This window comes from Monodelphis domestica, chromosome 3 (genome assembly GCF_027887165.1).
Source record: "Monodelphis domestica isolate mMonDom1 chromosome 3, mMonDom1.pri, whole genome shotgun sequence".
Taxonomy (NCBI): domain Eukaryota; kingdom Metazoa; phylum Chordata; class Mammalia; order Didelphimorphia; family Didelphidae; genus Monodelphis; species Monodelphis domestica.
The window spans coordinates 366,349,965-366,362,321 of NC_077229.1; the positions used below are offsets into that span (position 1 = coordinate 366,349,965).

The 12,357-nt window shown below is 34.8% G+C and overlaps 1 protein-coding gene across 2 annotated transcripts in view; it reads left to right on the forward strand.

Moving 5' to 3' along the window:
* CDH12 (cadherin 12) overlaps window positions 1–12,357 on the forward strand; it is a 1,480,679-nt gene that overhangs the window by 1,321,306 nt on the left and 147,016 nt on the right. For both annotated transcript variants that reach the window (XM_056824264.1, XM_007486837.3), the window contains one exon: window positions 7,121–7,240. In XM_056824264.1, coding sequence (XP_056680242.1) covers window positions 7,121–7,240 — 120 coding nt within the window. The remainder of the gene's footprint in view (window positions 1–7,120; window positions 7,241–12,357) is intronic.

Sequence of the window (12,357 nt, forward strand, 5' to 3'; positions counted from 1 at the left end):
TCATATGATACCATTAAGTACAATTTGTGTCATTCTTGAGTAAAATATTGATTTCTAAAATTTAGGCAACATTTGCATTCTTATCTGAGTAAATCACTATACCAGACCTGCATAATATTAGACATGGAGGATGAACTAGTGCTTCTGTGATTTTGACAGTATGTATACATCTTCCACTAATACCCTCTTAGTGACTTAGTGGATAATTTAAGAGAGTAATTGTGGCTCACATTGCTTCGCCTTTCAGGTAGACTTGTGATCAACTTCTCCAGACTGAGCTTGGCTTGTGCTCAGAGTACATACAGATTACCACTGAGTTCATACTGAAATACTCTTTCCAACTTTGCAGTATGAATCAGACCTGATGTTCCAGTCAGATGACCTTTCAGAGTCCAGAGTCATGTCTCCAACAAAGTATCAGGACTGAAATCAGTAGAAGTGATGACAAATATTGGGAAGTAAATCATTCAGAATATATAGCAGTATTCTCTGAATGATCAGAGTGGGGAGGAGGCTGGTTAATGAAAACTTAGTACAAACATAATACCCTTTATCTGAAAAGACATAATGACCATTAACCCAATATATGGTTCCCAGATCAGTTATTCCATTTATGTCATGCAAGGTGCATATCCTGAGCATGCCAATGGTGCATGATCATAGACATTATTTAAATTTTTTGCCTTCTTTTTCGGTAATGGAAGTTACAAAGATTCTATAAGCTGTGAGATCCTTTAAAGACTCACCTCCTACAAATGAAGGGAAAAACTGCACTGTTCTTTCCTGCATGTTGCAACATGATAGAAAGAAACACTCACTGAGTCACAAAATCAGACAAAAGCCTAGTTTTCATCAATAGCTGTCACATATGTAAGGACCAAAGTTTCCCTGATGCAGCCTCTTTCCTTTCACCCATAACATGAGGAAACATTAACTAAAAGAAGCTAAAGCAGTGCCCAGGACCTTGTTGGCTTCAAATTACCTGATGCAGTTTTGTGGTCATTTTAGGAGTATAAAAAGTCCCAGCCTTGTGGAGTCTAGCTCTCTTGAACACAACTGATTTCTAAAGACTATATGAATTACTATATCTTTCACCATCTCCTGTCCTGATAACTGGACAGGTTTTCATATAGAAACAAAAGAGATCCAGCACTCTATCCAATCTATCTATATGCTATCTATAATCCATCTGGCTGCCCCCAATATGTGTATGTGTCTATATATATATATGTGTGTGTATGTATGTGTATATATAGATATATGTGTGTATATGTAGACATTGATATCTGTGTGAGTATATTTATATTTCTGATTGAAAATCAGATATTTATAAGAAAAAAAAAAGATTTGTGCAATTGAAAGAATTTTTTATTGCGATTATTATAAGCACTTTGTTTCTAAGTCCCTCCTTCCCCTCCCTCCCTTTGCACCTTCTTAAATTGTCTCACTTCTGTAATAGTTTTGAGACCTAAACATTCTCAAGAGCCCCTTAATTATAATACATCCTAGATATATGACTTGGGAATATCATAGATTTCTATTGTCATTTTGGGGTAGACAAATACCTGCCTCAGTCCCCCTCCAAAAGAAAGTCATCAACCACCATTCTTCATCTCTTCTTATTGAGTGACTTCTTATATTCTAAGGAATGATAATTTTTTCATATAAGAGCTATTTCTTTCCTGAACTGGTCCATTGCATAGCCATACAGAAAATGTTTTGTAACTATTATTTAGCTTCAGATATCATTGGTATCTCATTTTCCCCTCTCCTGATCATTTGTTGCAGCTTCAAGTTAAGCTCTACTTAATTTTATCTTTTTTTCCCCTTTGGTTTCTTCTTGAATTAATACCCCCATTCTTTTAAGAAATATTCCATTTTCTCTAATAATCTGTGGGATAATTGTATATAACTGTAATCCTTTCACCTAATTTAGATGGGATACTAACTTGAACTTTGTATTAAAAAAAGGTTTTACTTATTACCAAAAGAAACAAAATTATAGCAAATTCTTTTATTAAGTTAATCACTACATAATTATGCTTGTCCTTCATACTTACTATATCACAGGATCACAGATTTAGATAGGAAAAGGACTTTAGATAGGAAAAGTCTAATCCCCTCAATTTTCAGGTGAAGAAATTGTGACTTAAGAGGTTAATTGATTTGTGTGTGGCCATGTACCTAGTTAGTTAAGTTAGTAGCTGGATCTGAACACAGATACTTGGAACTCCAAGTCCAGCATTCTATCCCATTCACTATCCCAAACCATATTTCCTATTTGACCTAACATTTCTAATCCTTTGTCATCTGGTAGCTTTCTCAACTCATTGTAGATAAAAACTTTGGGGAATTATTTGTTTGTCATGTCTAATTATGGAATTAGGACATTAATTATTTAAGAAGACTTTCTCTTTTTTCCTTAACATAAAACAATAGTTTGCTCAGCTGCCTCTTCGTAATAGCAAATTTCTACTATAAGCTATGACAGAAGGAAGCAAACAGAAGGGAATCCAATTCATCATTTCCTACCAGTTGTACTCCTTGGATTTGATTCTATCATCATCATTCCTTCCCTACTTCCTCCCACTTTGAGAAAAAGTTCATCACTAAGAAACTCATCATAATCACAGTGTCAGATATATAGTAGGCACTTAATAAATGTATATTGTGTTATATCATATTGTAAATTGACTTTTAATTAAAAGATAGAATGATCACCCACCTTATTCATCTTTGCTTATGAACTCCAGTTGTTTGTTTCTACTTTCCCTAGTGATTTGCTTTCTTTTTTCATTCTGAAATGGATTTACTCAGAAAGAGCTCTCCCAAATTAAATAATAGTCCATTTGAGGGGGCCAAAGAGAAGGATTTAATAACTTGGGTGGGAAGTTTCTCAGTTCTTATAAAAGGTTCTGTCTCAGCTTTTGAAATAACATATAGTTCTGGCCAGAAATAACTTTTTTTATAAAGATGACAAAAGCTCATCATTGCCTTATCAGTATCAGTGGCATCCCTGAAACTTCCTTTTCTAGACCCAACCTAACTCCAGCAGCTACTTGCTGATTTTTTGCATGACACTTCCTCTCCAATCTCCATGTCTTTGCACTGCCTGTCCCTCATGCCTGGAATGTTTTCCTTCATTCTTTTATTTCATAGTTTCCCTGCCTTCCTTCAAGACAATTCAAATCTCACCTTCTGCAGATTTTTCTAAATCAGTACTTTTCTCTTTTATAGTTGTCTTCAATCTAGTCTGAATATATCTTGAATGTACCTAACATTTTACATGTTGTCTCCTCCACTAAAATTTGAGCTACTTGAGGTCAAGGACTTTTTTTTTCCCTTTCTTTATATTCCCAGCACATAGTACCATGCCGGTGTAATGATTAAAATAGTGGAAGATATAAACTGTGGCAGATAAAAGAGTTGGAGTCTTAAATTGTGACTGCAGAAAATATGTTTTTAAGACAGTGTCTTATTTTAAAATCAAATATAAGGTGGTCGCCAGGGAAAAATTCCCAATTATTAAAATATACCCAAGTAAGCGGGATTTTATAGAGATTTAATTCATACAAATGAGGAATTAAAGAAAGTGAAAGAGAATAAGAGAGGAATAAGTATGAAGGGCCTTAGCCAACATGGCCTAGACCTGAGTCTTAAGAGAGAGATCAGTCAGCCTTTAATCACTCACCACAAGATTTGTCCAAAGCAAGAATATAGACACCAGTTCAGCCAGCCATCCTTCTCCAGAGAGAGATTCTTCTGACTGTCCTGAGACTCAGCTTTTCCTCTCCTTATAAAGGGAATATTCTGTAAACCTCAAAATTTCTTAGACTTATAAATGTTGGAAATTTCACCATTGGGAAATTTCATACTTGAAAAATTTCCTATTGATAGTGGGTCTTGACTATTGGAATGTGAACCCCATTGGCATGGGAGGTTCCTTCTCCTCCCTTCTTAAGATTACTTTAGGACAGAAAACTTTTGCTGAACAATGGAAAGGACTTTGACCTATGCTTAAGCATAGAACAGGAATTTCTTTGAGTCATGATTGATTTTAGAATTGATACAATGGAGATACTTGGAATCAATCTCCACCCTATTCAGTCCTAACAGGATTGAGTAAGGGCTGCAGCCTAGATCAAAATTTAATTTTTCCAATCTCTACCCTACTCAGGTTAACAGGATTTAGGAAGGGCTATAGCAAAGGATCAAAGATTTAATTATTTGAAAATATGACCTTCAACAGACATGTGCAAAGCCAGAGACCTCTGGGCGGTCCTGGGTTAAGCTAGAGCCTCCATTGGCACAGGGAAATTGATGGACAGGTGATTGGTAGATGTGAGGACTGAGGGGAGGGAACTTGGATGGTTTCCTTAAGGATAGGGGGGTCTGAAGACTGGAGGGGGTGGTTGAGGAGTTTGTCGGAGTGGTTGCGGTGTGCTCTGAGAAGCTTGCGCGGAAGGAAGCTGAAGGTGGGGGCCTCTGAGACTGTTTCTCCATTTTGGTCACATGAGTAATAGGGACTGATCTCTTTTCTTTGCCCCAGCTATCTAAGGGTTTGGGCCTTTTGGCCCAGCCTAAACAGAAGGGGTATTTAAGCCCTATTCCCTTCTCTCCCTTTTCTCTCTCTCTCTCTCTCTAATTCCTTTCTTCCTCCTATTGTAATTAAACTCCATAAAAGATTGACTGCTGACTTGAGTTTTCATTTAGGAATTACATAGCTGAATTCCTTGGCGACCTTAAATTAATATATATCAGTCTTTTAAAGTGATTTCCTTGTCACAATTCTCCTATGTCACCTCCCCTAAGTTCTCCCATCTACCAATCACAGTAGATGTTTTCCAAAGGACAGACCATTCTTAGTTCACACCTAAGAATGCTTAAATTTTTTATTAACTTCACACCAGAAAACCTCTGAGTAAGTTTCTCACCTCTTTGCTCCTTGTAAATTCACAAGTTGCCTGACCTTTATAGGTACTTAGCACTCTTTTGTATTAGATCTAAAAATAGGCACAGCTTAAGAACCTTTGCCTTACTATAAGTATGGGTTTAAGTATTTTTCATTGTTCAGCAAGGAGTTTACAAATTTATCTTCCGGTAAAGTATGGCTTAAGTAGTGGTTCCTTCATTGTTTAAAATGGGGAATGGTCATAACCCAACCTTAAGAAGTAGGGTCTGAGAATTTTTAAGGTTCACACCTGGCATATGGTAAGTGCTTAGTATATGTCTGACGACTAACAGTTGGTGGCGGTTGATAAGAATTTGCTCCACACCATTTGCCTTTGAAGTTGCTTTCCACAGGTTGTGTGTCTACACAGTAACTTACACTCAGTAGCTTTTCAATGACATGTGTAAAAATGGATATTTGAACCCCAGACTTCAATCCCCAGAAGTCCTTGGTACTTCCCAGAATTCCCTATAATCTCACATGAGTCTCCACCAGGTGAGATCACAATTGAATATTTAATGGGCTCTCTGTCTCCCAAGAGCTCTCTTCCTGTACTCAGAGATTACAAGATGTAGTGAGTATGCTAAGCTTGGGGATCCTGAATTGGCTAATCAGCCATGGGCATGTGGTTTTCTACTTTGTATTCTTAATTCTAATAATCCTTAATAAACTTCATAAAATATAATACTTTTATCATTAGAAACTAATTTAACTATTACACATGCAAGTCTACTTCCTAGAACTGTGTTGCAGCTGCAACTTCTGCTAAAAGCTTTGGCCACCCAGTATTCATCTTTGTCCTAGAATTAATTCTCCAAGTTTCCTTCATTTTAGACCCAATAAACTAGGATTGTTGACTTGGTAGTAAAACAATGATGGGCAGCCTTTTGAGCTTGATGTGTCAAAATTTGCCAAAAAAACAAGTATAACTCGGGTAGTATGTCACTTTGAGAAAAAAAAAAACAACACCATAATTTTGTGATATTTATAGTTTAAATAACAGACATGTATAGTTGTAATATATAACTGTATTTAATAAACCAAAAACTAATTATTTAAATTATCTGATTAGTGACTTCTTGGTTCATCTGGCAGTAGGTTTCTTTTGTTGGTCTTGATATTATTTAACTTGTGTGGGGTGCTGTGAACTAAGATAAAGGAGGGGGGGGATTCTTTAACTAATCTGCCTATTAGTGACTTTTTTGTTGCTGAATTTCATTGGCTAAATCTTAAATTGAAGGGTGATATTTTGTACACTTCAAGTCCAAGCAAGTGCTACTAATTTCATCTGTCAATATGTTTCTTTTGTTGGTTTTAATATTATTTAGCTTCCAGCATGTGCTCTTCCCACCCCATCCCCCTTGCAGGAGCCCCACTCATACCCCAACCACCTGGCAAGCTCCGCCTACCACTCCCCTTGCCTCCCACCTCCCCCAGCTTCTAGTGCATGGGACAGCCCTCCCTCTGTGCCTGGCTGGGGCATGACCATGGCTAGGGCTGAGGGCATGCAGCAGCTTGTAGGCTCCAAGGCAGGCTGAGCCGGCATGCAGCTGTGTATCCTCGAAAATGACTACACGTATCATAGGTTTGCCATCATGGTAGTAAAATCAAGCCCTATCAGTTGAAGTTTAGAAGTTCATTGTTCCTACCCTGTTCATTAGATATTTCTTCCTGCTTCTGAGCAACCAATTTTTTCTATATAATTTTTCTCTAACCTTTCCTGGTCACTTAATTGGATAAGGAGTTAGTTAAGAAAGGGTTAGGAATAGACTTAATTTAAAAAGTAAAAATATATGCATTTGTTATTATAGATTGCTTGATATTATAAAAGATTATTAAGCTAAATATCTTTAGAAACTATTAAGAACATAGCTATGAAACTTGAGCCCTTCCTTAAGTATCCATGATAAGCTTTAATGTAAAGTGTTTACAATTGCTTTAAAAATGCTATTGATAATATAGGCAGAAATTTCATTGCAAAAAAATTGATATATCTCTCTTTATAAAAATAGATATTAAAATATGTATAATACAGGTAGATATGTAAATATATTTTATTTAGCTTTTGACCTTTGGCACTCAGAGATACCCTGATCCAAACTGATGTCAGGGCAGACAGAATAGAGAAGCTTAGAATGCTCAATTATTATATTCTCTTCTTTTATCTAGGTGCATATGTGCTTCAGGTCAAAGCCACAGATGCAGATGATCCAACCTATGGAAATAGTGCCAGAGTGGTTTACAGCATCCTTCAGGGACAGCCTTATTTCTCTATCGATCCTAAGACAGGTAAATATTTTATCAGTGAAAGCATTATCATCACCCTTTCAAATGTTTAAACTTTAATTAAACTTTGGCACAGAGAGTTGTATTGTCTTCTGTAGCAATAAAGAAACTGTATGGTGCAGATTGAATTCAAGAAGATAGTATCTTTCATTAGTAAGATGTACAGTATTTTTTGTGGTTCTAAACTGGGTATGAGAATTTATTTGGCTTAAATTTTCAAAATCTAACATCTGAAATCAATCAAAAGAATATATGTGTATATAAACATATTTGTATATATGTATATAAAATACACACATATGCATAGATGTCTGATTGTAGGTGTCACTGATTTCCAGTCATTTAATAGCATCAATAATAGTAAAGGAGTTGACATTTATATAGTACATTCAGCATTTATTATCTCATTTGATCCTCACAACAATCTGGAGAGGTAGATTATGTAAGTATTATAATCCATAATTTACAAATGACTAAACTGGGGCTCAGTAGGGATAAATAACTTGCCCTTACTCCTAAAGCTTCCAAAAATCAAAGATGAGATACAGATATAAGTCTTTTCCTGATTCCAAGTTTAGGTCTCTACTCATTTCTCTCTCTCTCTCTCTCTCTCTCTCTCTCTCTCTCTCTCTCTCTCTCTCTCTCTCTCTCTCTCTCTTTCTCTCTCTCTCTTTCTCTCTCACTCTCTCCCCCCCTCACCTTTCCTTTCCAGATAAATAGATATATAGAGAAAAAGATAGATATACATGTTTTGCTTTCTTTATCATGATGTATTATATTCTGAACTGACAGTATTGTCTAAGAAATATTTATAAAAAATTTGAAATAGGGGTGCAGAATGTGGATCGTGGTTAATCTAAATGTTTTTAACTGAGCCAAAAGAACAAAAGACACCTTGATACATCCAAATTATGTCTTGTTCAGCAACTATTCCAGCATATTAAAAATATTGCCATTTCTATGTTTTAATAATTCAGTGAAGTGATTTATACTAAGTAGAACACTGGGGAGTATGTTTGTATTTAGGGCTATGATCAGGAATGCAAAGAAGAAAACTCACCTATATGACCCTTAAACATTTATCAATTTCCACTCCAAAAGATCTGGGCTTAGATGTCAGATCAATTGTTAAGGATCCTTCCTCCTTGGTTGATCAATAATTACAGCCAGGAGTTTCATGCTGTAGTTAATAGAAGAATCTCCAAAAGAAATTTGTCTTTTGTGTTTTTTTTTCCTCAGCTGTGTCCAACTGTGACACCAACTCTTCATGAATCTTTTTGATGTTTTTTAGCAAAGATTCTGAAATGGTTCATCATTTCCTTCTCTATCACATTTTAGAGATGAGGAAAGTGAGATAGAGAATTAATTGACTTGCCTAGATTCACACAACCAGCAAGTGTCTGAGGCCAGATTTAAATTTAAGATGAGTCTTCTTGATTCCAGGTCTTGCACTCTATCCATGGAACCACATTTCAGGTGCCTTAATTTAGTCTCAAGAACAACATTTCTACAAAAGAAAATTCTACAAATTAACTTTAGCTATATATTGTATATGAAAACCTTTGGCATTTTCAGAGTCCTCTGAAGACTCAACCTTCAGGAAACAAATTACATTTGATTTTAAGAAAAGTTCAAAGACAAACTAGAAATTTAGACTAGACTCTAAATTAGATAACAATAATGATCTCCATTTTATTGTGATTTGTGACACTGTGCTAGTTTATACCTGTTATTGCTGTCAACTTTTAAAACCCAACTTTAAATCATGTGTATTTCCTTGGAAAAACACTCATTTTTTGGCACTCTAAATTCCAATTCAGTTAAGAATAGCTTCGTACCCAAATTACTTCACTGAATTTGTGATGTCATCAATGTCATACTCCTTCTAGTGACACTAGCCTATCCATATGTGGCAGTTCTGGGGGATTATTTTATCTGATTTTATTCTTTTTCATCCCCAATCCCAATTTTACTAAATCTGAAGCAGTTTCTATAAATGAAGTTCTGTATCAGTGAATTTCTTCATTTAAACTCACCTCACCCCTTCCTTAGAACTTCATTTTGTTATTCTTTCATTAGATATACCCCAGAATTTACTTATGTATTGATTTTATACTTAGAAACAGTTCTATTTATTTTATTCCCTCAAAGTAACATATTTTTCTTTTGAGGTTCTATCCCCTCTTCATCATTATCAATAGAATATATCTTATTAGTTTATTGAAATGAAAGCCAAACTGAATTAAGTTCCTTGAACTTTCCTCCTTCCTTGTTCTGTATTTTTCTAGATTTTTGAATGTCATCTCCTCCTTTCCTTATATCAGAGAAATTCCTTGTCCTGTCTTTGTAACATTAACACTTCTTCCCATGTTGTAAATTTTGTTCCTTCTATCCTGTTTACCAAATCACTATTTTCCTGCTACAATTGTAAAACTAAGCTGAAAGAGTTCTACAGCAAATAATAGTAATAAAAATAATTTACATGGTACCTAAAGATTTATAATATGATTTCCTGAAAACAATCTCATGAGTTTTATTGTTCTCAATTTATAGATAGGAAAATTATCCTCAGAGAGGTAAAAAAATAAAGGATTATCTGTAGTCATATAGTAAATAAAATAAATGAGATTCTAATTCAAGACCCCTACTTTAAATGTTTTTTGCACCAGATATTTAGTTCACAGGATCACTAGATCATGGATTTAAAACTCAAAGTAGCTTTAGTAATCCCAAATTCTTATTTTGCACATGAAGAAACTGAAACTCAGAGAAATTTAGTGTCTTGTTCATGGTCAAATAAGTAGTAAGAGTGAGGTTGGAACCCTAGACTTCTGACTCTAACCAAGTATTCTTTCCACAATATCACAGTCTATAAAAGTGTATAAAATATGAAGAATAAACAAGATAAACTAGACCTAATGAAGAAAGCAATTAGCTATAGTATCAAGATATTACTGAGACTGGGTGGTATGGGACTCACACCATCAAAATGACAATGAGTACTTTATTCAAAAAGGATAAATCGAAGAGAATAATATTAATAAGCAATCTTATATTATATACATATATGTATATATGCATATATACTGTCAGGATTTCCAAGAACCAGTTAGAGAAAACATGGTGGACAGAATTTTGATGAAGACTGACAGAGAGATAAAGAGAAGCTGTATTGCTATTTGATTGATAGGAGAGGAGAAAATACAGAGTATGACAGAACACTGGTAAGGGAGTTCAATTATCAGGGCATCTGTTGAAATTCAGATTAATAAGGAGAAAATGGTGGCTGAAGTAGGAACAATATGAATCTTGGGAAAGTGTCCATTCCATTTTAAAGTTTGTGACACAGCCTAGAATTATCTGTCAACTCTAGAACTTGGGAGAAGGAATTATAAAGAATTCAGAAAAATAGGGAGGACACCAAACCAAGAGGGGTTGGCAAGCTCTCAAATAAAATCCTAATGAATCTAACAGAAGCAAGTATATTGAGGAAGAAAAATGTGATAGGGAATCCATCTAAAGAGAATAATGTAGATACACATGGAACTAGCCAAGCAACTTAAATGATAAAGTTTTGTTCAGAAGTTAAAAGTAAAGGCAGATAATTTTGATGATGTATTCAAAAGGGTAGTAAAACCCCATAAAAATGGTGTCAGGAATGCTAACGATCAAATGAGCTCAGTTTGGTGATAGTATTAATGACAAAAAATTCTCAAAAGAAGAATTGCTAATTGTTGACAACAATATGAAAGATTGCTCCTGATCAATAATAATAAAATTCTAATTTTTTTAAACAAACAAAAATCTGTGAAGCTTCAAATCACAGCAAAAAAATTGGCAAATATATTTGTACAAACATGGAAATAGTTACCTTTGTCCAGGCTGAGGAAACAGAAATATGCCAATGCTTTATTGGAGCAGGTGTGCACTGATCTAACCAGCTGGGAAAGCAATATGGAATTATGTAAAGAATGTGACTAAAATGTCCTTCCTCTTTGACAGAGAAATTCCACTGCTAGTAGGTATATTTCCTTAAAAAGTTCATAATAAAAAGGAAATATCCATGTATACCAAAATATTTATAGCTGCACTTTATGTAATAAGTAGGAATGAAGTGAGGTAAACTAAGTCATTGACCAGAAAAATCTGTTTGTCCTTGGGGAAAGAAGAAATCAGAACTGAGCTTTCTTGTGAAAGTCAGGCAGCTCAGATTAATTAGAATCCATGAGAAAATAATTTCCTTAGTGTCAGATAAGAAATACAATGGAATGCCCTGTACCCTGCATCACTGACCAATATAGCTTCTAGACGATAAGGTTGCTTGCTCCATCAAGGTTATGTCTCATAATGAGCATTGTTTGCTTTGTATTTTGCACCCTATAAAGACTGCATTGTAACTTCAGTCCAGTGAAACTCTCACTAGGAAGGTTGCCCTGGCCAGTTAGGAAATAAATTAATAAATGATTATTGGTTCCATTAATTGAACTTCTGGGTGTCCGGACTCGCTTTATAAAGTGCGCCACTTCAGGAAAGAGCTAAAAACAAAGGAAATGTCCACAATTGGCAAATGGATATGTTAAACAAATCTTGATACAATGACCCATTACAATTCCAAAGAATACATAATAAAACATGGCCTTCACCTCCACAGAGAGAACAAATCTTCACAGAGTACTTTTTGAAGCATATTTTTTCACTTTATTTTTTCTTTTGGAAAATGGCTTATGCCAAAACCAGGAATATATGTATTTGTAATATGTGATGTTTTTATTGCTTCTTATTTGGTCAGGAAGGGGAGAGGGAGAGGTAGAAAATGTGGAACTGCAAAAAAGAATTTAAAAGTGTCTATACTTTAAAATAACTTAATTAAAAACAAGCTATGATACATAAAATGAAATGTTCTATAAGAAACATCAAATATGATAAATACAAAGAAAATGCAGAGAACTGTATGAAATGATACAAAATTAAGTAATGAGATCTAGAGGAAAACATACACCATGAATAAAACTATGTAGAAATAAAATTCGCCATAATGAAATCAGTAAAATGATCATGAAAGCTATGTAATTATGACAAAATTTGAACCTGATGAAAATATATAAGAAGGCATCTTGGAC